Source organism: Eriocheir sinensis, unplaced genomic scaffold, assembly GCF_024679095.1.
Source record: "Eriocheir sinensis breed Jianghai 21 unplaced genomic scaffold, ASM2467909v1 Scaffold682, whole genome shotgun sequence".
NCBI lineage: Eukaryota > Metazoa > Arthropoda > Malacostraca > Decapoda > Varunidae > Eriocheir > Eriocheir sinensis.
Genome location: NW_026112034.1, coordinates 110,001 through 137,685, shown reverse-complemented (window position 1 = coordinate 137,685; position 27,685 = coordinate 110,001). Strand labels below are relative to the sequence as shown.

The following is a 27,685-nucleotide window of genomic DNA, read 5'->3' as shown; positions in this document are numbered from 1 at the left end:
CTATGAAGTACTATGAAGTACACCAAAACACTATGAAGTACACCAAAACACTATGAAGTACACCAAAACACTATGAAGTACTATGAAGTACACCAAAACACTATGAAGTACTATGAAGTACACCAAAACACTATGAAGTACTATGAAGTACACCGAAACACTATGAAGTACACCAAAACACTATGAAGTACTATGAAGTACACCGAAACACTATGAAGTACTATGAAGTACCCGAATTGACACTGATTTGATACTATGAAGTACACCAAAACACTGATTCACGAAGTACTACGAAGCTAGCCGAATTCAACCCGAATTTGAAAATTTCAAATTCGGGACCGATTCGGGCTCTGTGGGACCGGGGGGTTATGAAGAAAGACTGGAGAAATTGGGACTTACAACACTGGAGAGAAGGAGAGAGGGGAACTAATACAGGATACAAGAGGGATTGGAGAAATTGGACGGAAGATTTAGTGGTATGTGACAGAAGTGTGACAAGAGGGAATAGTAAGAAATTGAAGAAGAGCGACTGTAGGAGAGACGTCAATAAATACAGTTTTCCATACAGAAGCACAACAACATGGAACGGACTCGACGAGGAGACTGTGCGTGCAAAAACGATTCATGAATTTAAAGCCAAACTGGATAATAAGCGTTATAGAGACGGGACAGCACGAGCCTAATACGGCTCTTTTCCTGTATTTCACAACTAGGTACACTAGGTAAATGCCTAATACTAATACTAATGTACGAATTGTGAAATAAAATGGAAGAAGTAGATAACGAGTCCCCTTATGCAAGAGTTAACCAGCATCTCCATTCTTTCATCCCCCTTCACTGGTAAACTCTGGAATAGCCTTCCTTCTTCTGTATTTCCTCCTGCCTAGGACTTGACCTCTTTCAAGAAGTGTATCAAGACACCTTTCCACTCGACATTGACCTCTCTTTTGGCTACCCTGTACTTTTTACTTTTGTGGAAGCGGCGAGTAGCGGGCTTTTTTGTAATCTTTTTGTTGCCCTTGAGCCGCATCCTTAGATGTAAAAGAGAGAGAGAGAGAGAGAGAGAGAGAGAGAGAGAGAAAAGGAAGATGCATGAGAGACATTACACCAAAATAATAATTAAAAAAAAAAATGCTAACCTAACTTAAGCTATTCCAGAGTGAGTATGGCCACAGAAACTCGCCTTGCAGCTCTCGCTAGCTTTCTCACTTTCTGTGTGCCCGCGGCCTTACACTCGCAGCCCGAAATCAGCCCCCTAAAAAGCCCCAAACCAGCCCGTTCTTAAACCCATAGCGACCTGACGACTCCTTCTCAGCCCCTTTCCTTCCCCTCTACTCCTTTCAGCCCCCTCAGGCACCGAAATCAGCCCCAAAAATTACCCTTCACATTTTTTGTCTCTCAGCACTGATAGTAACCTTACAGTCTTATCCCTGCCCTCTCGCCCCTAAAAACAGCCTCTTCAGACCCCAATCAGCCGCAATCACCCACCTCTTAGATTGGCGAGGGCTACTCTGTCTCCTAGGCTTGGGTGACCCGTACTTGATCTTGAGGTTGCAGGCGGGTTCGATCTTAGTATAGGTTATGTCATGCAGCTCAGCCTGGGACAGTCCTGGGTTAGCTTGGAGGTGGAGTGTGACGCACAGACGCAGCTCCTCGGGAAGTTGCCAGTGACGAGACTCCGAGGGTGACCGAGATCTTGACCTATGGGGTAAGGAAGAGTTAGGAGGGGGTTGGGGGATGGGTGAAGGGAGGAGGGAAGGAAGGAAGGGAAGGGAAGGGGGAGGTTGAAGAAGAAAAGAAAATTTATATTATAAGGAAAGAAAAAATATAAAGAGGAGGAGGAGGAAAGGGAGGGAAGAAGGAAATAATTCTAAATATGAAATAGTTAAAAATAATAAATATATATATATATATATATATATATATATATATATATATATATATATATATATATATATATATATTTATATATATATATATATATATATATATATATATATATATATATATATATATATATATATAAAGTGTGTAAGTATCTCTCTCTCTCTCTCTCTCATTTTCTTATTTTGTCTTTCTTTTCTTCCATGCCTCTACTAACCCTTCCTCCTCCTCCTCCTCCTCCTCCTCCACAGCTGTGCTTCCTATGTCTCCTCTTACAGGAGTCCCGATGCTGTAAGGAATCCACTTCTGTGTCCACTCCAGACAGCTGGTATCCACTCTTAGGGGTCAGGCCATGGACGGTGGCTGTGTGACCTCCGACCTGCATGTGGTGACCTGTTGTGACCTGCGCACGTTGTGGCTCATCTGACCTGTGGATGTGGGGACTTTATTTTTTTTTGGTGAGAGAGAGAGAGAGAGAGAGAGAGAGAGAGAGAGAGAGATGCGTATGATGCCCTCTAGCCCCCCCAAAAGCTGCCAAAAGTACAGGCCTGAGATGAAATGTGAAAATAGGGCGAGTTGAAGGGGCGAACAAAAAAAGACATTAGTCAGGTTACATTAGGTTACGTTAGGTTAAGTTAGTTTGATTTAATTTGGCATGCTCAGATTAAGTGTGGAAACGAGGGGTCGTGGGGTTCAAAGTTTCCCATTAAGGAGGTTACGTTAGGTTAGGACAGTGTGACCCCTTGACTGGGGATTTCCTACCAGAATACCTCACCAAGCTACAGGAATGGACCAAAACTGTCTGCTACAATTCAATGAAGAAAAATGTAAAGTCCTGCACCTTGGGAGGGGATATCCAGCACACCAATACCACATGGGAAACACTCAACTATCCACCACAGAGCCATAGTAAGACCTGGGACCATATGTTACCAGGCTACCAGTGAAGGGATATCCAGCACACCAATACCACATGGGAAACACTCCACTATCCACCACAGAGCCAGGGAAAGACCTGGGCCCATAATATGTTACCAGGCTACCAGTGGAGGGATATCCAGCACACAAATACCACATGGGAAACACTCCACTATCCACCACAGAGCCAGAGAAAGACCTGGGACTGTATATTACCAGGCTACAAGTGAGGGCAAAATCCTTGCCAACCACAGTGGACGGGTTAATTCAGTATGCTCAGATTAAATTAGAAAACAAAGAGGATCGAGAATAGATTTTAATTGAGAATAGATGGCCCCACTATATACACTTGCCTGTGCCAAGATGGGCTCGGACCGACCACCAGGCCCATAAAAAAGAAAGCCTAACAGCACTGTGGGCTCGGGCGTACAAATAACAAATAAAAAAAAATAATAAATGCGAAAACGATGGGGGAGTCAAGGAAGTCTGTTCGATAGGTTACGTTAAGTTAGTTTAAAAGTTTTTGGCTTGCGGTGTAGCCAACCAAAGTTAACCCATCCGCTGCGATTGTCAGGGACTTTGCCTTCACTGGTAGCCTGGTAACATAATTGTCCCAGGTCAGTCTCTGTGGTGGATAGTGGAGTGTTTCCCATGTGGTATTGGTGTGCTGGATATCCCTTCACTGGTTGCCTGGTAACATATACTCCCAGGTCTTACTCTGTCTCTGTGGTGGATAGTGGAGTGTTTCCCATGTGGTATTGGTGTGCTGGATATCCCTTCACTGGTAGCCTGGTAACATACACTCCCAGGTCTTACTCTGCCTCTGTGGTGGATAGTGGAGTGTTTCCCATGTGGTATTGGTGTGCTGGATATCCCTTCACTGGTAGCCTGGTAACATACACTCCCAGGTCTTACTCTGCCTCTGTGGTGGATAGTGGAGTGTTTCCCATGTGGTATTGGTGTGCTGGATATCCCTTCACTGGTAGCCTGGTAACATACTCCCAGGTCTTTCTCTGCCTCTGTGGTGGATAGTGGAGTGTTTCCCATGTGGTATTGGTGTGCTGGATATCCCTTCACTGGTAGCCTGGTAACATATACTCCCAGGTCTTACTCTGCCTCTGTGGTGGATAGTGGAGTGTTTCCCATGTGGTATTGGTGTGCTGGATATCCCTTCACTGGTAGCCTGGTAACATATACTCCCAGGTCTTACTCTGCCTCTGTGGTGGATAGTAAAGTGTTTCCCATGTGGTATTGGTGTGCTGGATATCCCCTCCCAAGGTGCAGGACTTGACATTTTTCTTGACTGAATTGTAGCCGTAGACACTTTTTGTTCCATTCCTGTAGCTTGGTGAGGTCGGACTGTAGGAAATCCACAGTCAAGAGGTTAAGTGTTAGGGAAAAAAAATAATAATACATAAATAAATAAATAAAGTGTATTAGGTAAATTATGTTCACGTTCGGGTTAGTTTAGATGTTTTCAGCTTGCAGTGTGGGTCAGCGGAAGTTAAGTGTATGTATTTACCTAGTTGTATTTACCTATTTGTAGTTTTACAGGGCCTGGGCTTTACGCTCGTGTGGTCCTGTCTCCGTATTTATATTTGTCCAACTTTTCCTTAAAGCTTTGCACACTCCTCGCCAATACTACATCCTCACTTAGTCTGTTCCAAACCTCTTTATTTCTTTGTGGGAAGCTATATTTCTTTGTTTCTCAAGCATCTTCCCTTCCTCAATTTTCTACGATGTCCTCTTGTGTTCCTGGTGGTAATTCCTTCTCTCAGTAGTAACTCACCGTTATCTACTTCTTCCATTTTGCTCAACAATCTATAGATTTGTATTAGGTCTCCCCTTTCTCTTCTTTGTTCTAGTGTTGGCAAGTCTTTCCTCATATGTCAATCCCTCCAGCTCTGGAACCATTTTTGTTGCCATCCTTTGTGTTCTTTCTAGTTTCTTTGTTTCTTCTTATGGGGAGACCACACTGCCTCCGCATGTTCCAATTTTGGTCTGATCACAGTGGTAATGAATTTTTTCATCATATCCTTATCCATGTAGTGGAATGCTATTCCTATATTTCTCACCATGTTATACATATCACCGAATATCCGATTAACATGACTCTCAGACTCAGGCTGTTTGTTATCTTGCATTATTACTCCCAGATCTTTCTCTTCATGTACTTTCTTTAATATTTCACCATCTCCCATTTTATATGTCCATTTTTTTTTTTTTGTGTGTGTGTGTGGGTAAAATAAACCTGAAAACCTTCACTTCCTTACACAACAGGTAAACACACACACACACACACACACACACACACACGTACCTGTTTAGCAAGCCGCCCCAAAGCCATGACTCCATCTTGGTTCACCTGTGCAGGAACCCGACACCTGTGGAAGAAGAAGAAGAGTTGTGTCCATAGGGCCGCTTTCACAGTCACTTTGTTTGTTTTGATCGCTACCAATGGCGGCGATCAACGCTATAGTGTTCCACGTGAAACTGGCCTACAGGGGAGTGGCGGCAGCAGGGGAAGCGAGAGGTGTTGAGAGTGTGTGCCAAGGTGCTGGGCTAGGCTAACCCCGCAGCCGCCACTACCACCCCATCGGCCAGTTTGACACGGAAATACTATAGCGGCCATTGGTATCGATCAAAACAAACAAAGTGACTGTGAAGCGGCCCATAGTCTTAAATGTCTGGGGCTACATTAGCTTAGGTTAGCTTAAATTTATTCCCCTTTCTCAGATGATATGTGAAGACAGGGGGGGGGGGGGGGACAAGGCCCCCTGTTAGGTTATTCATGCCAGGATGAGTTAGGTTAGATTTTTTGGGCTGCAGTGTATTCAGACAGAGGTTTAGGATAGTGGGGGAGGATGTTGAAATAAGCTGGTGTTTGGCGCCAGAAACAGCTGCCTGAGTTTGGCTTCCTGATTACTTGAATACACACCAAAATCTACCACAAAAAATAGTTTGGCTACCTGATTACTTAAATACACACCAAAATCTACCACAAAAAATAGTTTGGCTACCTGATTACTTAAATACACACCAAAATCTACCACAAAAAATAGTTTGGCTACCCAATTTCTTAAATAAACACCAAAATCTACCACAAAAAATAGTTTGGCTACCCAATTTCTTAAATACACACCAGAATCTACCACAAAAAATAGTTTGGCTACCCAATTTCTTAAATAAACACCAAAATCTACCACAAAAAATAGTTTGGCTACCCAATTTCTTAAATAAACACCAGAATCTACCACAAAAAATAGTAAGGCTATCCAATTTCCTAAATACACACAGTGGTAAAGGACATGAAATCGGAAAGGATAATTGTAGAGAGTGGAGTGCCTCAAGGATCAGTATTGGCAGCAATACTTTTCCTGGTATATATAAATGTTATGCCGGAGAAAGTAAGCAGTTACATGAGCCTGTTTGCAGACATTGGGAAATTGCTGAGACATATAAGAAACAGTAAAGACTGAAATTTCGCAAGAGGACCTGAATAAGATCTGGGACTGGAGTATGAAATGGGAGATGGAATTCAATGTGAATAAATGTCATGTAATGGAAATGGGAAAAGAGTGAAGGGAGACCAAAATGAACATACAGAATGGGAGATGGAGAAATATTAAAAAAAAGTTCAAGAAGAGAGAGATCTGGGAGTGACAATACAAGATAATCAACAGCCTGAGAGTCATGTTAATAGGGTATTCAGAGATATGAATAGAATGGTAAGAAATATAGGATTAGCATTCCACTACAAGGATAAGGATATGATGGAAAAGAATATAACCACTATGATTAGACCAAAATTGGAATATGCATATACACGACTCCAGACTGGAGGCTGCAGAACAACAACCTCAGACCTTGCTATCATTTCCGATTGGGGCTGAAGGAACCTTGTGTCCTTCAATGCCTCAAAACTCAATTTCTCCACCTATCAACTCGACACAATCTTCCAAACACTTATCCCTATTCTTCGACAACACTCAGCTTCTTCAACATTAAACATCCTCAGTCTTTCCTTTACTCAAAATCTCAACTGGAAACTTCATCTCCTCTCTCCTTAAATCAGCTTCCTCGAGGTTGGGCGTTCTGTATCGTCTCTGCCAGTTCTTCTCCCCGCACAGTTGCTATCCATATACAGGGCCTTGTCCGCCCTCGTATGGAGTATGCATCTCATGTGTGGGGGCTCCCTCACAGCAATTCTCGACAGAGTGGAGGCAAACGCTCTTCGAATCATCAGCTCTCCTCCTACTAATCATACTCTACAACCTCTTAAATTCCCTCGAGATGTAGCCTCTCATACTATCTTCTATCGATATTTCCACGCTGACTGCTCTTCTGAACTTGATAACTGCCTCCCCCTCCCAGCCCGCTGCACGACTTTCTACTCAAGCTCATGCCTGTACTGTCCAAACCCCTTATGCAAGAGTTAACAGCATCTTCACTCTTTCATCCCTTACGTTGGTAAACTCTGGAACAATCTTCCTTCATCTGTATTTCTTCCTGCCTGCGACTTGAACTCTTTCAAGAGTAGGGTATCAGGACACCTCTCCTCCCGAAATTGACCTTGCTTTTGGACACCTCTTTTGTTTCTTTTGTGGGAGCAGCAGTAGCGGGTTTTTTTATTATTGTTTTCTTTTTTTTGTGCCCTTGAGCTGCCTCCTTTGTTGTAAAAACAAAACAAAATTGTGGAGGCGGTGTGGTCTCCCCATAAGAAGAAACACATAAAAAAACTAGAAAGAACACAAAGGATGGCAACGAAAATGGTTCCAGAACTGGAGGGATTGTCATATGAAGAAAGATTAAAGGAAATGGACCTGCCAACACTGGAACAAGGAAGAGAAAGGGGAGACTTTTTTTTTCTTTTTTACGTCACGGCCTATTGCGCCGGTAGGCTTCTTCTCGGTGGATCCTGATGGTCGGTCCAAGGCTTCTTTACCGTGGAGCCTGATGGTCGGCCCAGCCCGTTCTGGCGCAGGTGAGTGTTTATAGTGGCGCCATCTTGCATTGGCTCATGCTGCCCTCCCAGAGCTCATCTTCAATCCTAGAATCTAGAGTCCGGGTTGATAGGTGGTCTTCTGGACAGCATGTGGGTAGTTTTAGGCCACTCGGCGGCGGCTGAAAAATCCCAGCTTGGTGGCACCGGGCGGGGATTGAACTCGCGTCCTCCTGAACACGGGGCCGTCTCGCTATCCATTCAGCCACCGCCTCATAAATTATTGATTAAAATGGAAGAAGTAGACAATGAGGATTTTTTTTTTTTTTTTTTTTTACAGCAAAGAAGACAGTTCATGGGCATAAGAAAAAAAAATGATGAAAAACAAAGCCCGTTGCTCACTGTTCCTAAAAAGAGTACAGAGGAGTAGCCAAAAGAGAAGTCAATTTCGGGAGGAGAGGTGTCCCGATACCCTCCTCTTGAAAGAGTTCAAGTCGTAGGCAGGAGGAAAAACAGATGAAGGAAGATTGTTCCAGAGATTACCAGCGTGAGGGATGAAAGAGTGAAGATGCTGGTTAACTCTTGCATAAGGGGTTTGGACAGTATAGGGATGAGCATGAGTAGAAAGTCGCATGTGGCGAGGCCGCGGGAGGGGGGGAGGCATGCAGTTAGCAGGTTCAGAAAAGCAGTCAGCATGAAAATATCGAAAGAAGAATTTAAGAGGTAGAAGACTATCAGTAAGAGGAGAGCTGTGATATGAAGAGCCTTAGCCTCCACTCTGTCCAGAAGAGCTGTGTGAGTGGAGCCCCCCCACACGTGAGATGCAAACTCCATACGAGGGCGGACAAGGCCCCTGTATATGGACAGCAACTGTGCAGGGGAGAAGAACTGGCGGAGACGGTACAGAACGCCCAGCCTCGAGGAAGCTGATTTAGTAAGAGATGAGATATGAAGTTTCCAGGTCAGATTTTGAGTTATGGATAGACCGAGGATATTTAGTGTTGAAGAAGGTGACAGCTGGGTGTTGTTGAAGAATAGGGGATAGGTGTTTGGAAGATTGTGTCGACTTGATAGGTGGGGAAATTGGGTTTTTGAGGCATTGAAGGACACAAGATTTATTTTACCCCAATGGGAAATGCTAGCAAGGTCTGAGGTTAAGCGTTCTGCAGCCTCCAGCCTGGAGTCATGTAATTCCTGTTGAGAGGGTCTTCTGTTGAAAGAAGTTGAATAATGCAGAGTGGAGTCATCAGCGTATGAGTGGACAGGACAGTTTGTTAAGGAAAGAAGATCATTGATGAATAACAGGAAGAGAGTGGGTGATAAGACAGAGCCCTGTGGAACACCACTGTTGATAGGTTTAGGGAAAGAACAGTGACCATCTACCACAGCTGAGATAGAACGGCCAGAAAGGAAACTGGAGATAAAGGAACAGAGAGAGGGATAGAATCCGAAAGAGGGCAGTTTAGAAAGCAAAGACTTGTGCCAGGCTCTATCGAAGGCTTTCGATATGTCTAGCACAACTGAAAAAAGTTTCACCGAAACGGCTAAGAGAGAATGACCAGGAGTCGGTTAAGAGAGCAAGAAGATCGCCAGTAGAATGCCCCTTGTGGAACCCATACTGGCGATCAGATAGAAGGTTAGAAGTGGAAAGGTGCTTTAGGATTGATTCAAGAGCTTTAGATAGACAGGAAAGTAAAGCTATAGGGCGGTAGTTTGAGGGATTGTAACGGTCACCCTTCTTAGGCACAGGCTGTATGAAGGCGTACTTCCATCAGGAAGGAAAGGTAGATGTTAATAGGCAGAGACAAAAAAGTTTGACCAGGCAGGGTGTCAGCACGGAGGCACAGTTTTTAAGGACAACAGAAGTCACTCCATCAGGTCCATAAGCCTTCTGAGAGTTGAGGCCAGAGAGGGCATAGAAAACATCATTCCCAAGAATCTTAATAACAAGCATAAAGGAGTCAGAGGGGGGATGAGTAGGAGGAATATGCCCAGAATCATCCAGAGTGGAGTTGTTACAGAAAGTTTGAATAATGAGTTCAGCCTTAGAGACAGATTTTTTTTTTTTTTTTACAACTAAGGAGACAGTTCAAGGGCGTAAAGAAAAAAAAAAAAAAAAAAGCCCGCTACTCACTGCTCCTGAATAGAAGTCAAAGGAGTGTCCAAAAAGAGAGGTCAATTTCGGGAGGAGAGGTGTCCTGATACCCTCCTCTTGAAAGAGTCCAAGTCATAGGCAGGAGGAAATACAGATGAAGGAAGAATGTTCCAGAGTTTACCAGCGTGAGGGATGAAAGAGTGAAGATGCTGGTTGACTCTTGCATAAGGGGTTTGGACAGTATAGGGATGAGCATGAGTAGAAAGTCGTGTGCAGCGGGGCTGCGGGAGGGGGGGAGGCATGCAGTTAGAAAGTTCAGAAGAGCAGTCAGCATGAAAATATCGATAGAAGATAGAAAGAGAGGCAACATAGCGGCGGAATTTGAGAGGTAGAAGACTATCTGTATGAGGAGGAGAGCTGATGAGACGATGAGACGGCAGTGCTGCCGTCAGGGTCAAGGAGTGGAGGGAATGACGAAGAAGTGAAGTTGGAGGAGATATTTTTGGCTAGGTGCCAGAAGTCACGGGAAGAATTAGAAAAAACAAGGTTTTGACATTTGCCATGGATGAAAGTGGTTTTGGTAAGTTGAAGAATAGATTTTGCACAATTTCGGGCGAAAATGTAAAGATCATGGTTAGCAGGAGTGCAAAGGCTCTGGTACCTTTTGTGAGCTGCCTCTCCATCTCTAACAGCACAAAAACAAGCTTAGTTAGCTTAGTTACTACTAAGAGAAGGAAGAAACACCAGGAACACAATTGAGAAAGGGAAGATGCTTGAGAGACAAAGAAATATAGCTTCCCGCAAAGAAACCTGGAGGTTTGGAACAGACCAAATGAGGATGTAGTATTGGCAAAGAGTGTGCATAACTTTAAGGAAAAGCTGGATAAATACAGATATGGAGACAGGAAAAAACGAAAGAAATGCAGAAAATATCTCCTCAAGTAAAATTAATGAAGTTATGGATGAGAATGGAAAGATGGTGAAAGACGGGGAAGCTGTGAAAGAGAGATGGAGAAAATATTTCAAAAACTTAATGAATTTTGAGGGTGGACGTCCAGCAGCTGTAACAGCAGCAGTTTTGAGTAGAGGTAGAGGAGTAGTATATAAGGAAATAACTATAACATATGAACAAGCAAATCAGGCAATGAAAAGATTAAAAAATGGAAAGGCAGCAGGAATTGATGGAATCACAGCAGAAATGTTGAAGTGTGGAGGAGATGAAGTCGTGAAATGGATGGTCAAGATATGTGAGGTAGCATGGGAGGGGGGGGGGGGGGTGCCAGCAGACTGGACGAAAGCCATCGTTGTCCCAGTTTACAAGGGGAAAGGAAGGGCAGGAGAGGGGAATGTGGGAGCTATAGAGGTAGAAGTCTCCTGAGTATACCCGGAAAGGTATATGGAAAAGTTGTAATAGAGAGGGTGCAAAGACTTACAGAAGAGAAAATCAGTGAAGAGCAAGGAGGCTTCAGGAAGGGAAGGGGATGTGTGGATCAGATATTTGCCTTCAGGATGGTACTAGAAAAAATAATAGCAAAAGGAAAGAAACTATACGCTGCCTTCATGGATTTGGAAAAAGCTTATGACAGAGTCGATTGGATTGCATTGTGGGATGTTTTAAAGATTTATGGTGTGGGAGGAAAACTGCTTAGTGCAATAAAGTCTTTCTATGAGGATGCATCTGCATGTGTCAAAATTACTGGAGAAACAAGTGAACATTTTGAGATAAAAGTGGGCCTAAGACAAGGGTGCGTCATGTCACCATGGTTATTCAATATTTATATGGATGGTGTTATTAGAGGAATTAAGGGCAAAGTTGGGGAAGTTGGAGTAAGACTGTTCGATGAGGGAAGGAAGTGGGTACTGAATTCAGTACTGTTTGCTGATGACACGGTGCTCATTGCAGAAAATGAAAGTGACCTACAAAATTTGGTCAGTGTTTTTGATAGTGTCTGTAACAGGAGAAAGCTGAAAGTAAATGTCAACAAAAGTAAAGTGATGGTTTGTGAGCAAAGTAGAAGTGAGGTTGTAGATTTTGTATGCCCATGTAGAGTGGTAATTGAATGTGAAAAAGAATGCAAAATAATTTTGAATGGTGATGAAATGGAGGAGGTCAATGAGTTTAAGTATCTTGATCAGTTATGTGTAAGCATGGTGGTATGGAGGGAGAGATAAGAGAAAGGGCATTGCAAGGAAGAAGGGTGATAAGGTCTTTGGGACGAATCATGAATGGCAGAAGTGTGAGCATGGAGGTAAAGAGGGATTTGAGAAATACAATAATAGTACCAACCCTCACATATGCAAGTGAAACGTGGGCCTGGAATGAAAGTCAGAGGTCTAGAGTGCAGGCAGTGGAAATGAGTTATTTGAGGAGTGCTTGTGGTGTGAGTAGAATGGATGGAATGAGTAATGAAAGTGTGTACGAACGTTTTGGAATGTGTCACAGGGGTGAAGGGAAGAAGTGTGGAGTGGTGGAAGAAGTGAAGCTACAGACTTTAAAGTGGTTTGGCCACATGGAGCGAATGGAGGAGAGTAAGATGACCAGAAGGGTGTATGTGAGTGAGAGAGAGGGAGGGAATGCTAGAGGACGACCTCCAGTGAAATGGAGGGATAGGGTGCAAGAGTACGTTGGGGAGAGGGGGGAAAGATCTTTGAGAAGCTTTGAGCAGGCAAGGAGGGAGTGTCTGGATAGAGAAAGTTGGAAGCTCTTCTGCCATGGCCATCTCCTGGAAATGATGATGATGAATACTGTGCTACAGAAAGCCAAGGAAACCCCAATAAACTTTCAAGGTGGCAGAACAGCTTTATGGAAAGTTATAAGAGAGCTTGGGTTTAGATTTAAGAAGTATTGGAATGGAAGACATATATTACTGGAGCACCAAGACATTGTGGCAGCCAGAAACAACTTGTACCTCAGACAAACTGGAAAGAATAGATACAGTGATGACCCAGACCAGAGGTGTGTGTGTGTGTGTGTGTGTGTGTGTGTGTGTGTGTGAGAGAGAGAGAGAGAGAGAGAGAGAGAGAGAGAGAATAACACTTTCATGAACTTAATCCCAGCCTCAGGTAACACTGGTGTGATCACGGACGACAAGCTCAGTTTTTCCGAGGTGGAGGAATTAGTAGGAAAGAAAAAAAAGATACTACGGTAACCTCATCATCAACATTCCTCTGGCCATGCCTGGGACAGTGATCAAAGTCCCTCTCTCTCTCCCTCACCTTCCACGGCAGCAGGGTGAGGAGGAGGAGGAGGAGGAGGAGCCCAGCGAGTATGGCCCACCAGGGAACACTTGGGGCTGTGTCCAGGGACTTGGCAGGGGTGGCCACGTCCCTGCTGTGGATCTGTGGAGGGTTACAACAGGTCAGGAGGGGTCAATGTGTGTGTGTTTACCTGTTTGTATATGGAAAAGGGTTACAATCTCTTAGGGGTGAGAAACTTGTCATACGAGGACAGACCCAAACATTTAAACCTGCATTCTCTAGAAAAGCGAAGGGTGTGAGGAGACTTGATGGAGGCTTACAAATGTATGAAGGGCTTTAATTAGTAAGGGGTGTTAATAAGGCTTTGGTGGTGTGAGGGCCGGGTAGAAGAGGTTAGATGATTTCATGGATAGTGAGGAGCTGCCTTGTGTTGGCCTATCAGCCTCTTGCAGACTCCTTATTATCTTATGTTACATTATGCTCTTGAGATAATGCTTGAGTAAACTGATGGATGCCTCCTCCTCCTCCTCATATGCTAGGCTACTCTTATGGCTTGAAATAACACAAATAATGAATGCCTGACTCAGCGATGGGTTAGCTCAGGCAGGGGTTATGTCCCTCACTGACAGACGGACTGACTCACCGGGACGTCCTTGGGGTCAGTGCCGTGCGGTAGAGCAGTGACTCGCTGGACCGCATGACTGGAGACAATGACGTCCTGATGGGGCACTGGCGGGGCGACGCGGGGCAGCACGGGGCGGCAGAGGACACGGCACAACAGGGCAGGGATGACAGGGAGGATTGAGTTTAGTTATGCACACGGCAGAGGTCAGGTCAGGTCATGGGGGGTCAGTGTGCTAGGCTACTACTGTTATTTTAGCTACTGTGTGTGCTAAGGATGTTAGTGTGTGTGTGTGTGTGTGTGTGTGTGTGTGTGTGTGTGTGTGTGTGTGTGTCATATTATTAATATTCCTATTATTTTGAAAGTTTTCATTGATCCGTTTAATTTGTCAAGCGTAAGACTACCTAAGCCTTTCCTTGGGCATGAAAAACAGTATTGCCAGCTCTCCCTCACGAAGAAATGCCAGCTATTACCAGCTCAAAAAACAATGTCAGCTTTTAAACTGTTTTCTGCCTCCCTTACATTCCATAGAGTTCATTTCCATCACTTTTTGGGGTCTGTTTGTTATTACTGACAGGGATAATGAGTGTGTTGGGTGTGGCCATTGACCCACAGCAGAGGTTCATGGGAAGCATGTAGGGAACAGTGCCTGGCTGACTGACATTGCTGGGACTGATCTCAAGGCCTGGGTCAATATCCTCAGAGAGTTCAGGCCTCACACACCAACAATGGATAAGACTCTCTGGGTACTTCCATGGGTAGTGGTACGAGGCTAATTATAATTTGACAGGGCTTTGGTAGAGGTTGTGTTAGTAGTAATATTTCCATGGGCAGTTTTATGAGCCAAGTGATAGCATGACAAGGCTTTGGTAGAGGTTTTGTTAGTAGTATTTCCATGGGCAGTTTTATGAGCCAAGTGATAGCATGACACGGCTTTGGTAGAGGTTGTGTTAGTAGTATTTCCATGGGTAGTTTTAAGAGCAAAGTGATAGCTTGACAAGGCTTTGGTAGAGGTTGTGTTAGTAGTATTTCCATGGGCAGTTTGAAGAGCAAAGTGATAGTTTGACAAGGCTTTGGTAGAGGTTGTGTTAGTAGTATTTCCATGGGCAGTTTGAAGAGCAAAGTGATAGTTTGACAAGGCTTTGGTAGAGGTTGTGTTAGTAGTATTTCCATGGGCAGTTTGAAGAGCAAAGTGATAGTTTGACAAGGCTTTGGTAGTGGTTGTGTTAGTAGTATTTCCATGGGCAGTTTTAAGAGCAAAGTGATAGTTTGACAAGGCTTTGGTAGTGGTTGTGTTAGTAGTATTTCCATGGGCAGTTTTAAGAGCAAAGTGATAGTTTGACAAGGCTTTGGTTGACTCAAGGATAATTTCCGGTAAACAAGAGAAACTGTTATGCAATGTATCAATGCCTTTTTTAAAATGCATAATGAAAATAGTTCCAAATCCCCAAGGATGAAGTATAAAATCACTGTTGAACAACTCAGCTGAGTATGTCGGGGATGTGTCTGGAACAAGAGGTTCACAACACACTGCTTGAAACTTGCTTTCCAGAGGAATGTTAAGGATCACTGGATCTCCGAGTGGCATTCAACAGTAAATCATCATGCAGTACTTATGTGACTTATAAGGACAGTTTCTCTTTTCAAAGCTACTTAATAAGGTAACAAATTTGTACAGAATAAGTCTTTGTAAATTTAGAACTAATAACCACAGATTACCCATTGTTGTAAGAGGCAGGTTTACCAGAACCCCCAGAGAGGAAAGGTTTTGTGGCAAATGTGGTAACAATAGTCTAGGATTATTCATAGTAAGTTACAATAGTCTAGGATTACCCACTGTTGTAAGAGGCAGGTTTACCAGAACCCCCAGAGAGGAGAAGTTTGTGGCAACAATAGTCTAGGGGATGAGTGCATGTCAGGTTTGAGTACATAAGCATAAGTTGAAGCAGGCTTGTATACTATGATAAACAGTCCTCCTTCAGCTCACAAAAGCAAGACTTGCTTATCAACACAAAGACAACATGCATGAAGTGTACTGTACATATACACAAGTAGTCCCTGAGTTAAAGACAGACTTGTTTACTGAGATGAACAGTGGACATGTTTAGAGACACACAGAAAAAGAAAGCATGCATCACTGTATATACAGGAAGAGGAATGGAGGAAGAACAAAGAGAAGGGGAAGGAGGAGGAAATAGAAAAAAAAGAAAAGAAAAAGAGAAAGAAAAGGAGAAAGAAAAGAAAAAGAATCACTACTACCAGGAGGAGGAGGAGGGAGAAAAAGATAGAGAAAGGAAAAGACTAATACTCTGATCTAAACCTATTAACACCTAACAATACTATATCTAACAACACCTAATCTTTCAACAATAAAACCTAGTCCAGAAAAAAAGGAAAACAGAGAGGAACCATTACCAGGAGAAAATGAGAAAAAGAAGGTTGAAAAGAGAAAAGAAGAAGGAATTATAACAAAACCTGCTCCAAACATAAATAAATACACGGATAAAAAAAATCACTACAAAGTCCACACTACTCACCAGCCACGTCCACTTTTGCCACCTGCCGCGACTTGTGTCCAATGACCAGACTGACATTGCCCAGCTTGGCAGAGGTCTTGGGAGCCGTGGCGCTGGGAACTCTTCTTTGGGAGGCACTCACACACCCAGCAAGGTCCATGTATCCAGCTGCTCCACCCACACCCAGCGTCAGTCTCTGCCTGTGCCCAATTTAAAGGGTTAAAAAGTTGTGACCATTTGATTGCATTCTTTTCCCTTGTCCAGCCTCCTAAGTCACCCAAACAGCAGGACAATCACTACCCTAACCATGCCTTCCCTTTCCCTTGTCCAGCCTCCTAAGTCACCCAAACAGCAGGACAATCACTACCCTAACCATGCCTAAAGTTTCCTTGTCCAGCCTCCTAAGTCACCCAAACAGCAGGACAATCACTACCCTAACCATGCCTTCCCTTTCCCTTGTCCAGCCTCCTAAGTCACCCAAACAGCAGGACAATCACTCCACGAGGGCCGGCAGGGCGCTGAGGCTGCCAGACTGCTCCAGGTGGGCCTTTAGCTGGCTCACTACCCCGTGGAGGTGCTGCAGGCTGGACCCGTACTTGATCTGGAAGTCCAGACTCTTGCGGTTGACCTACATAGAGGAGGAACATAACGTTAAAACTGCAATTCTGGCTTCTGTTTCCTTTTACAAGTCATCATATTTTTGCAGACACTTAAAGTTATGTTCTGTCTGTGACAATCTCCTGTAAAGTCACACAACAACAATGTCATATGAACTAAACCTCACAAGCCACCAACCTTGCTGGCTAAAGTTAACAGTCAGGAAAAATAACTTGAGGGACAGTAAAAGAAGTGGAGCAATGGTCATCATGCCTGGCCATGACTGCACGGGCCAGGGTTTGAATCCCAGCCTGTGCAGGGCGTGCAGCTCACCCAGCTGTTCATCCTCCCCTTGAGGAGGGTCCATAAACAAGCTGCTGAGTAAACCAGGGGAAGGTGCAGTGTGGCATTCCCAGGACTCCCCCTGGCCTGCCCCAGTGTGAGTGTTTCTTCCCCAACACAGGCTCAAAGGGCCAATGGTTTGCAGATGAGCACCACAGCCATGCCACAGGCACCCACCTCTACCTTTAAGAAGTGTGAGGACAAGCTAATGACTCATTAAACTCAGCCTCCACCAACCTCACCTGAGTAAAGCTAAGTGTGAGGAAGGCCTGGTCCCCTCCCTCGGCCAAGGGGGTACTCAGCAGCCTCAAGTTCCCGCCCTTCAAGTACTGAATCCAGACCAGAAGATATTGTGATGCATTTATATACAGCAGGGTATTATAAACTTACTGGAGACATGTAAGTCATCATAATTCATCTTCCTAATACTCTAATTTGAGGCAGTAATTGAGACACCTTTTGCTTGTAATTTGAGCCAGGAGCTCCATGAACCCTTACAGTCCCCTCCGCCAAGATGCCCCCCACGACTATGGGCCCGGAGAGGTGGCCAGCTGGACTGGCTGACAGCGCCGCCGCTTCCATCAGCGCCTCGTACTCAGACACAAGCTTCTTCCTGGGCTCCAGACGAGTCTCTGAAAGGATATATATGCCTGATGTGATTTGGCAGAAGACAAGGATGAGTCCAACACACATGGGCAAAGAATGCAAGCCCAGGTAGTGATGCCGGGGCACAGAGATATAACCAACACCATACCTCTTCTTTGAAAGGATATGACGACCTGACTTGGCAACAGAAGATAGGAGCAAAAACATGAGTAGGAGATTACAAGCTGGGATTGTGGTGCTGATGAGGCCGAATTAATACCAAGAACTCAATTTCTTTTTTACCTCTGAAATGACATATACAGCTGATGTGTTTTGACAACATGAGTAAAACAGGAACAAAAGAACCCAAGCTTGGCAATGATGCTGACGAGGCCTCAGGAAAACCAAAATATGCAAGTTGAGAGGAGGCTGTGACAGGGAGCGGGGCAGCAGGAGAACAGTGACGATGGTGAGGATGTGGAGTTAGAACCAAAACATGCAAGTCAGTGGAACCACGTGACGGGTGAATGGGGCAAGACTCTTGATCGAGAAGCAGGTTTAACCATGGCAATGATGAGCTGTTTCTTTACATCAAAGGAGGCAGCTGAGGAGCAAAAAGAAAGGAAACAAAAATAGCCCACCCAGCGCTGCTCAGGACTGTACAGGAAAATAGAATACAACAGCATTTACTCAGCACCAGTCAGTCTCAACCCTCCACCAGTGACAAAGAAAGGACACAGCTGAGGGGATTTGACAACAGCTTACAGGGAAGAGCCATACACCAAGGGGGGCAGGGGAGAGAGAGAGAGAGAGAGAGAGAGAATCAGAATAATTTTATTTCCCTAAAAATTACTATACTCTATACATATAAAACACAAGATATATATTTACTAAAAATATAAATATAGGTATTAAATTGATGGAAAACTGATAATGTAAAATAATCTAAAAGTAAAAAAACTGAAAGAAAAATGGAAAACTAATCTGGACTAAGAAGCCTCAATTAACTGTTGTGTGGCTTGGGGACCAACTTGGCTCACCAGTGTGTTGCACGAGCAGCTCCCTCGGAGGTTTGGGAAGCCGGACGTACGCGTGCTGCAGTACTAATCGTCTCAGGCTGACGCTGCCACCACTTCCTGAGGCCACGGAGAAGATTAACTGGGTTTTCACGGGGATTTCCATGTTCAAGGTAAAGAAGTTGTCAAACACTCTGAGTTATAATCATAGGTCATCATTTATTCACGGCGCCTCCTCTCTCTCTCTCTCTCTCTCTCTCTCTTTCTATCACACACACACACACTCGTAGGACACACACACACACACACACACACACACACACACAGAGGACACACACACACACACTAGTAGGACACACACACACACACACACTCGTAGGACACACACACACACACACTCATAGGACACACACACACACACACACTCGTAGGACACACACACACACACACTCATAGGACACACACACACACACACACACACATAGGACACACACACACTTGTAGGACACACACACACACACACACACACACACTCGTAGGACACACACACACACACACACACACTTGTAGGACACACACACACACACACACACTCGTAGGACACACACACACACACACACACACACACACACACACACACACTCATAGGACACACACACACAGGGTGTGTGTGTGTAAATACACACGGCCCAGTAGCTCAGTGGATAGAGCGTCTGCCTCACAACCAGAAGGACCGAGGTTCGACTCCCCGGCCGGGTGAAGATAAGTTTGGTTTACCTTCTTTCACGTGTAGCCCCTGTTCACCCAGCAGTGAGTAGGTACGCGACGTCAGGCAAGGAGTTGTGACTTCCTTGTCGCGGTGTGTTGTGTGTGAGTGGTCTCAGTCCTCCCCAAGGATCAGAACTATGAGCTCTGTGTTCCTCCGTAGGGGAACGGCTGGCTGTCTCAAGAGAGACCCGTAGCAGACCAAGAAGTGAATGACACACCTACTCTACACCGCTCCGTAGCACAATCAGTTGGAGCGCTGCTCTGCCAGGCTTCACGGCTTGACAAGCGGCGGTTCGAGCCCCACTCATGCCGAAATCTTTCCGCTGACAAAGAGTTGTTTCTGTACCCCCTTGAGCCAGGGGGATGGGGAGGTCATGGCAGAACCCAGAGATCGATCATCATGAGAATTAGTTTGCTCCTGTCGGGCTAGTGATTGTAAGTCCAACTCGTAATCAGGCACACACACACACACACACACACACATCTCTCCCCCCCCCCCCCCACTACATACATACATACATACAGAGAGAGAGAGAGAGAGAGAGAGAGAGAGAGAGAGAGAGAGAGAGAGAGAGAGAGAGGGGCTGAGAATGAGACAGACAGGTATATATAAAAATCACTGTCATAATTATTTGTTGGTTTGGGTCTCGGAGCAAGACATTGATTTTAAGTGTATTAGGCTAATTAGGGAAGCGTTCCATGAGCTGATTTTATACTTGTGCTTTATAAGCTGTCAGTTTATAATTTTTTTAATAAATCTGAATGGGTTATATATGATTTGAAAATGTCATCTTTCCTCAAAATAGCTATTAAAAGAGAAGTAGATTTTTTTTTATTTTCATATTTTTTATGATTTTTATAAAAAAAAATATATATATCTATATTTTTGGGGAAAATTTGTAAAAATACATCAAATTAAATTATAGTATTTTTGGCTTAATTACTATCTGGAGAGAGAGTTGAAAAACAAGCCACTTTTTTATTTCCAAATTCCCTAATAAATAATCATTCTGGGAGATTTTATACGGTTAAGATTCGTTTTAGTACCGTGCCAGTATTTCATTACCTACCTTATGAAACGTCAGTAGCTCTTCAAATATCTTTTCTACAAACCTTCAACAGTATTGGAAACGCTTTGAAAATCCAATTCAAGGACTTTTTTTTTTACTCTTGTAAATAGTGGATAATGTTTACGAAGGCGTGTCGCCTCCACTGGCAACGGCCGCCGCGACGGTGCAGCCGGTGTTGCAAGAAATACCTCATCACTGAAATAAGTCACATATACATGCGGGGGGGGGGGTCGGGGGAGGTTTCCACCACCCTCGTTAGTAGGTCGTAAAGTTCGGTTGGAATAGTTTAAATATGCTCCCCGACCCTAAACCCTCTGCGAGCTATTTTACGGCCGCGGCGGCTGCAGTGTCACCGTGGCCGCCGCCAGAGGAGGCAACACGCTTTCGTAAACATTATCCACTATTTACAAGAGTAAAAAAAAAAGTCCTTGAATTGGATTTTCAAAGCATTTCCATGACTGTTGAAGGTTTGTAGAAAAGATATGTGAAGAGATAGTGATGTTTCATAAGTAGATAATGAGATACTGGCACGGTACTAAAACGAATCTTTACCTTTTAAACTTCAAAAATATCATTTTCCAGGAATTTCCGTTCAAAGAAATACAAAATTATTTGTCATAACTCGGGAAGTATAAGTCCTACATGCATCAAACTTTGGTCACTTCTATTATGCCTATAGGCCATGTTGTAATAAGAAAATGGTAACTCTGGCTTAATATTAAAGAATTTTGTAAACACATTTGTTATAGGCCTTTGCCGGTAGCAATTACCTAACCCAGTGGGGGTCCTCGGCACATAAGTTTCAACATGTGGAGCTGCTTTTAACAAGTGGTGGGCCTCTTCCCCACCCTCCACTTGTCTACTTATTTGTTTCTAATACTCAGTTAAGGCTTATCCATGCATAGGCCTACCCTGAAAACCTACCAGTAAACTAACTTCAAACATACCCATCTAGAACATCTTTTTCAATAATAACATATTCCTTCTTCGGGTAATACTTTATAAGAAGTCCCCCTCCCCTTCGCCACTCCAGCCCCCCTACCCCCCAAGACAAGCCTGGGGAACTGTGGGGAACCAGGGGTTGGGGGGGAAGCCAAAATCACTGATAAATGGGCTTCCAAAATTTCCCTAGAAAAATCCCTAAATGAAGGAAAATTCCCCAGTCTTGAAAGTAAGGAAAGTACTAACTTCATAACCTAACGGCCCCCCTTGACCCCCCTGTTAACCAAGGGGGGGCTGCACCCCCCTCTGGACCCCCCCACATGTATGATGCGCTGGAGAATCATGTTTTTTTTTTGGTGGGGAGCGTATTTAAATTACTCCAACCGAACTTTACAACCTGCTAACGAGGGGGCTTCGCCCCCCTCGACCCCCCTCCTAGCCAAGGGGGGCTGCACCCCCTCTGGACCCCTCCCACATAGGGAGTTTTCCTTAATTTAGGGATTTTTCTAGGGAAATTTTGGAAGCAGGAGGGTCCAGGGGGGGCACAGCCCCTTGGTTAGGAAGGGTCGAGGCAGAAATCTCGTTAGCAGGTTGTAAATTCAGTTGGTTGAATATGCTCCCACTGAAAAAAACATGGGTTAAGTTCGTTTAGGTCCGTGCCAGTATCTCATTACCTACCTTATGAATCATCAGTATCTCTTCATATATATTTTCTACAAACCTTCAACAGTCATGGAAACGCTTTGAAAATCCAATTCAAGGACTTTTTTTTACTCTTGAAAATGTGATAATGTTTACGAAAGCGCGTCGCCTCCTCTGGTGCTGGCCGCGGCAGGTGTTGCGAAATACCTCCTCGCTGACATATGTCACATATACATGAGTGGGGGGGTCCAGGGGGGGGCTGCGCCCCCCCCCGTTAGTAGGTCGTAAAGTTCGGTTGGAGTAGTTTAAATATGCTCCCCGACCCTAAGCCCTCTGCGAGCTATTTTGCGGCTGCAGCGTTGCCGCGGCCAGCAGAGGAAGCGACGCGCTTTCGTAAACATTATCCCATATTTTCAAGAGTAAAAAAAATTCCTGGAATTGGATTTTCAAAGCGTTTCCATGACTGTTGAAGGTTTGTAGAAAAGATATATGAAGAGATAGTGATGTTTCATAAAGTAGATTATGAGATACTGGCACGGACCTAATACGAATCTTTACCAAAACATGATTTTCCGGCGCATCATACGTGCGGGGTGGGGGTCCAAGAGGGGCGCAGCCCCCCTTGGTTAGCAGGGGGGCTATTAGGTTATAAAGTTGGGACTTTCCTTACTCTCGAGACTAGGGAATTTTCCTTCATTTAGGGATTTTTCTTGGGAAATTTTTGTGATTTTGGCTTCCCCCCCAGCCCCGGTTCCCCAAAGTTCTCCAGGCTTGTCTTGGGGGGTAGGGGGGCTGGAGTGGCGAAGGGGGAGGCGGACTTCTTATAAAGTATTACCCTTCTTCGATGTAGGAAATGAAGATGTCACGTCACATCAGTAAGTAAATTACATCGTACTAAGATACCTTAGTGTGGTGATCTGGTGGTAGTGGTGGTGGTGGAGGCACTTTCGTCATGTGAAGGCTTCTCTGCAGCTTTCCTTACTTTCCCTGGCCGTCCCTGTGCCCTTCACCTTCTTCTTAAAGGCTGCGGAACTTCTCTTCATTGTAGTTTGAAGGTAAACACGAGAAAAAGTAATGCTTATGTCGCTACGCAGGCAGCTCCGTTGAATCTACTCTTCTTCTTCTTCTTTGGGCCTGAGCCGGTGCTGCTGCTGGGGCTCAGCGGAGAGACGAGTGGACGAGTGATTGAGGCAGTGAAAGAGTTCTTGGAGGGCATGTGGCGTGCGAGATGTAGGGGACGACATCCTGCCCCGAGAACAAGACTTTCCGCATGTTTTGTTTTCTTTTCACAGGAGCGGCCGATACAAAGGCCTGGCTGGGGAGAAATCCCGAGCCACCTGTGACATCAGGATCAGGATCAAGATCAAGCCGGGTTTGTTTACATGTTCTCCCACGATTTAGTGAGGCAGAAAACGGGTTTGAATGGCAGACTTCACAATGCCAAGAAATACGCCTTCAAAAATGGAAAAGAGAGGAAAAATAGCAGATTGAAGGCCAGCCCTTTAGCCTTGCGCAGTAACCTGTCAAACTGTCCATTTAACCTGTTTAAAGGGACATAGTTTGATGCTCGGAGGACTTATATTATGAAAGGTATATGTGTTAGGATCATTTATATCCAATAACCCGAATAATAATTTTTTCTTAATTTTCCAAGTTAGAGCCCCATCTAACACCCTCAAAACCAGAACAATATGAAACATTTCCCAAAAAACACGTTCAGGCAATTTCTACGCTTTTTCTCTTCGTTTCATCTTTCGTGTGGGTTTCCGGGAGATTTTTTTATTTTATTTATACACTATTTGTTATATTTTCCGGCACCATGAAGGTTACTCAACGTGTCTGGCAGCTCCAAGACAGACTCACTACGGGTGAGACAGAGACAGACAGATAGAAAGACAGGCAGAAACAGACAGAAACAAACGTAAATAGACAGAAAGAAAGACAGAAACAGACGGACAGATAGAAGAAAGAGATAAAACAGACATACAGATAAAAGAAACAGAGAGAGAAACAGACAAACATTAACAGAGACAGAAACAGACAGACAGATATAAGAAACAGACAGAAACAGTGTAAGGTGATTAGATTTCTGAGACAATTAAAATCCGGGGACATTTTCGGTTCGGAGGCGTAAAAACCTCCAAAACTTGTGGTGTTTTTGTCATTGAAAAACTAAAACGGAGAAACTGCCCTTACCAGTCATAAAGCAGCATTCAAAAGTTTATCTCAGCCTATTTTTCCTAAATTGCAAAGGAATTGAATGAAAATTCAATTTATTAACAATTTGCAAGTTCTTGGAAGGCAGCCTCGCAAATTATGCCGTGCAAAGCTGTTTATCATGTCCTTAGTTATATACACTGTACACTGTACAGTGCGAGTAGTACGGTGCCCTACTGTACGTAGAGTTTGGTCAACATTTTTTTTTTTTCATTTTTTCCTTTATTCGAATTTCGGATCTTTCAGTCACAGTGAAAACCGGGGACATTCCCGGGGACAACAGTAGCCGGGGACAGGTCACTGAAAACGGGGACTGTCCCTGGAAACCGGGGACGTCTGGTCACCCTACAGAAACAGACAAACAGCAACAGACAGAAACAGAAAGACTGATAGAAGAAACAGACAAACAGGAACAGAAACAGACAGAGACAGACAGATAGAAGAAACAGTCAGAAACAGACAAACAGGAACAGAGACAGAAACAGAGACAGAAACAGACAGGCAGATAGAAGAAACAGAGACAGAAACAGAGACAGAAACAGACAGGCAGATAGAAGAAACAGAGACAGAAACAGAGACAGAAACAGACAGGCAGATAGAAGAAGCAGAGACAGAAACAGAGACAAAAACAGACAGGCAGATAGAATAAACAGAGACAGAAACAGACAGGCAGATAGAAGAAAAATATAAAGAAACAGACAGAAAGATAGAAGAAACAGATACAGAAACAGACAGGCAGATAGAAGAAACAGAGACAGAAACAGACAGGCAGATAGAAGAAACAGAGACAGAAACAGACAGGCAGATAGAAGAAACAGAGACAGAAACAGACAGGCAGATAGAAGAAACAGAGACAGAAACAGACAGGCAGATAGAAGAAACAGAGACAGAAATTCACAGACAGATAGACGAAACAGACAGAAACAGACTGACAGAAAGAGACAGAAACAGACCGACAGATAGAAGAAACAGAGACACGAACGTACAGAGACAGTAACAGGGACAGAAACAGACTGACAGATAGAAGAAACAGAGACAGAAATTCACAGACAGATAGACAAAACAGACAGAAACAGGCTGACAGATAGAAGAAACAGAGACAGAAATTGACAGACAGGTAGACGAAACAGACAGAAACAGACAGACAGATAGAAGAAACAGAGACAGAAATTCACAGACAGATAGACGAAACAGACATGAACAGACAGACAGATAGAAGAAACAGAGACAGAAATTCACAGACAGATAGACGAAACAGACAGAGACAGACAGACAGATAGAAGAAAGAGACAGACGGACAGAAACGGACAGAAACACAGAGACAGACGGAAAGAGAAAGAGACAGAGGGAGGCAGACCTAAATATCCCTGTCATAATTATTTGTTAGTTTGGGTCATGGATGTAGACGTTATTTTCATAACAATTAAAAAGAAAAGTGGAGGAAAGAAAAATGACAAGAAACAAAGAGCGGGAAGAATTAGAAGGGAGGAAAGAAAAGAAAGGAGAGGAAAGAATAATAACTAATAATAAGGGAAAAGAAAGAAGAAATGGATGAATCGTGAAATATTAGGCTATTTTTGAAAGGGGGAATTTTATGATTTTCTTATCAGGGGGACTCGGTCTGTTTACGTTGGCCTAATATCATGTGCCTTTTCCTCTTTTCCCTCGACGAATCTTAACAACACCAATAACAGCAAACGTAACGATAATAACAGTGATAACATTGTTGCCGTAGGCGATTTGAGGTTCAAGAAAGCACCACAATTACAGCTAAAGTCTATATATTTTTTTCCGTCTTTTCCTGTTGTCCTTTTATGATCTTGTTAAGTATAACAATATTAATAAAATAACAATAATCACAGTGATAATATGGTTTCCGTAGCCGATTTGACGTAGAAGAAAGCCGTCACATTATTTTTTTTCCGTTTTTCCTTGTCCTTTCGTGAACCTCGATAATGTTCACAATAATAATAATAATAAAAATAACAGTAATAACAGAGACAATATTGTTGCCCTGGCCGATTGGACGTGAAAGAAAGCTTGAAAAATCACACCCTTTGTTTTACAGCAGGGAAGTCAATAATTGCGCGTCTCAGAGTGAAAGCAACACAACGTAGCCTAGTCTGTCTTTTTAGCGTATATCGTGATGACAAAACGACACCAAGCTAAATAAACCCGGAGAATATGCAAGGGGAAGAAAAGGGGAAGAAAGGAGGAGAGAGAGCGTAAGGGAGGAAGGAAAGAAGAAAAGAAGGAAGAAGAGGGAAGATAAAATATGGGGGCTCCCGTGGTCCCGTGGTAGAGTCTCCGCCTTGCGCTTCGGCGGGGTGCTTGGGCGCGGGTTCGAGACCTATCAGTTACCATGGGGGTGGAAAGGTGGGCTCTTTCCGACACTCAGCCCCGTTGTTGGGCCTCCTCCATGAAGGAATTGGGCATCTCTCTACCAGCTGTCTGCGGGGTTGCGCGGCATGCACTGCCTTACTCCCTTTGGGTATATCCCCAACGAAAATACCCCCCCCCAAAAAAAAAGATAAAATATTGTTGTGCTGGAAGCTTCCCCCGGCGTCTATAGGCCTCTAGAAGGCTCCAGGAGGAGCGAGCAGGGGGGCGGGGAGCAAGGCTCCGTTTGCGCCCCGCGGGGCGCAGCCAGGCGCCAGGCGGGAAGTATTGCCAACTCGCACATATTTTTGCTACATGTTCTTGTATGATCTGAAATATACTGTAACGTTCTAGACTGTATTGTTCTGGATATATATAGGAGAAGAGGGCGAGAGGAGTCAGTCCCAGGCATAGTAAGCTAGTGGTCAGTGAAGAGTCAGAGTGAAGTGTACTACTAAGGAAGAATATTAAACTACATAAGCTGTGCAAGGTGTTTACATATCTCCCTCCCACGGAGTCTCCTGACGGCGACACGGAACCCAAGTAACACGTCCGGCATAACAATATAATAAAAGAGTAAGGAAAAAAGAGAAGGGAAAGAAATTTTGATAAGAAAGAATGGAAGAAAAGAGGGAGGAAAAGAGGAAGGGATAAAGAGGAAAAAGAAAAGAAAGAGGAATTACTGAAGATAGAAAAAATGGAGGAAAAAAAGTTTATGAGAATAGAAAAAGAGGAAAATAGAAAAAAAAGGAAAAAGTAACACGGAAAGGAAGGAGAAATACAAGTAGGATAAGAATAAGGAGAAGAAGATAAAAAGATTATAAAGAACAGCGCAGAAGAAGAAGAAGAAGAAGCCAACAGTCTCCCGCGCAGATCAGCTGAGTTCTCGGCGTCCTTTGTTACGTGATAGTGTGACGGCGCGCTCAACTTCATCATTTTTACTCATTTTCCG

The 27,685-nt window shown here is 44.0% G+C and overlaps 1 protein-coding gene across 6 annotated transcripts; it reads right to left on the bottom strand.

Moving 5' to 3' along the window:
• Nucleotides 1-347: 347 nt before the first annotated feature.
• Nucleotides 348-23,431, bottom strand: LOC126993828 (uncharacterized). 6 transcript variants are annotated; one of them, XR_007748309.1, is made up of 10 exons: nt 23,041-23,431; nt 18,740-18,857; nt 17,571-17,746; nt 17,357-17,443; nt 16,197-16,803; nt 13,681-13,766; nt 13,056-13,178; nt 5,123-5,186; nt 2,161-2,312; nt 348-1,701 (listed from the first exon to the last, which is right to left on the bottom strand). XR_007748309.1 is itself a non-coding variant. In XM_050852967.1 (7 exons), the coding sequence occupies exons 3-7, from the start codon at nt 16,251-16,253 to the stop codon at nt 4,009-4,011; spliced, it is 483 nt and encodes a 160-aa protein (XP_050708924.1). In that variant the 5' UTR covers nt 16,254-16,375; nt 18,740-18,857; nt 23,041-23,431. The 6 variants fall into 6 exon arrangements, 3 of the variants coding, with proteins under 3 accessions (XP_050708924.1, XP_050708923.1, XP_050708922.1); XR_007748310.1 differs by having other exon boundaries at nt 18,740-18,831; XR_007748308.1 differs by lacking the exons at nt 17,357-17,443; nt 17,571-17,746 and having other exon boundaries at nt 16,197-16,375; nt 18,740-18,831.
• Between the last annotated feature and the right edge of the window lie 4,254 nt (nt 23,432-27,685).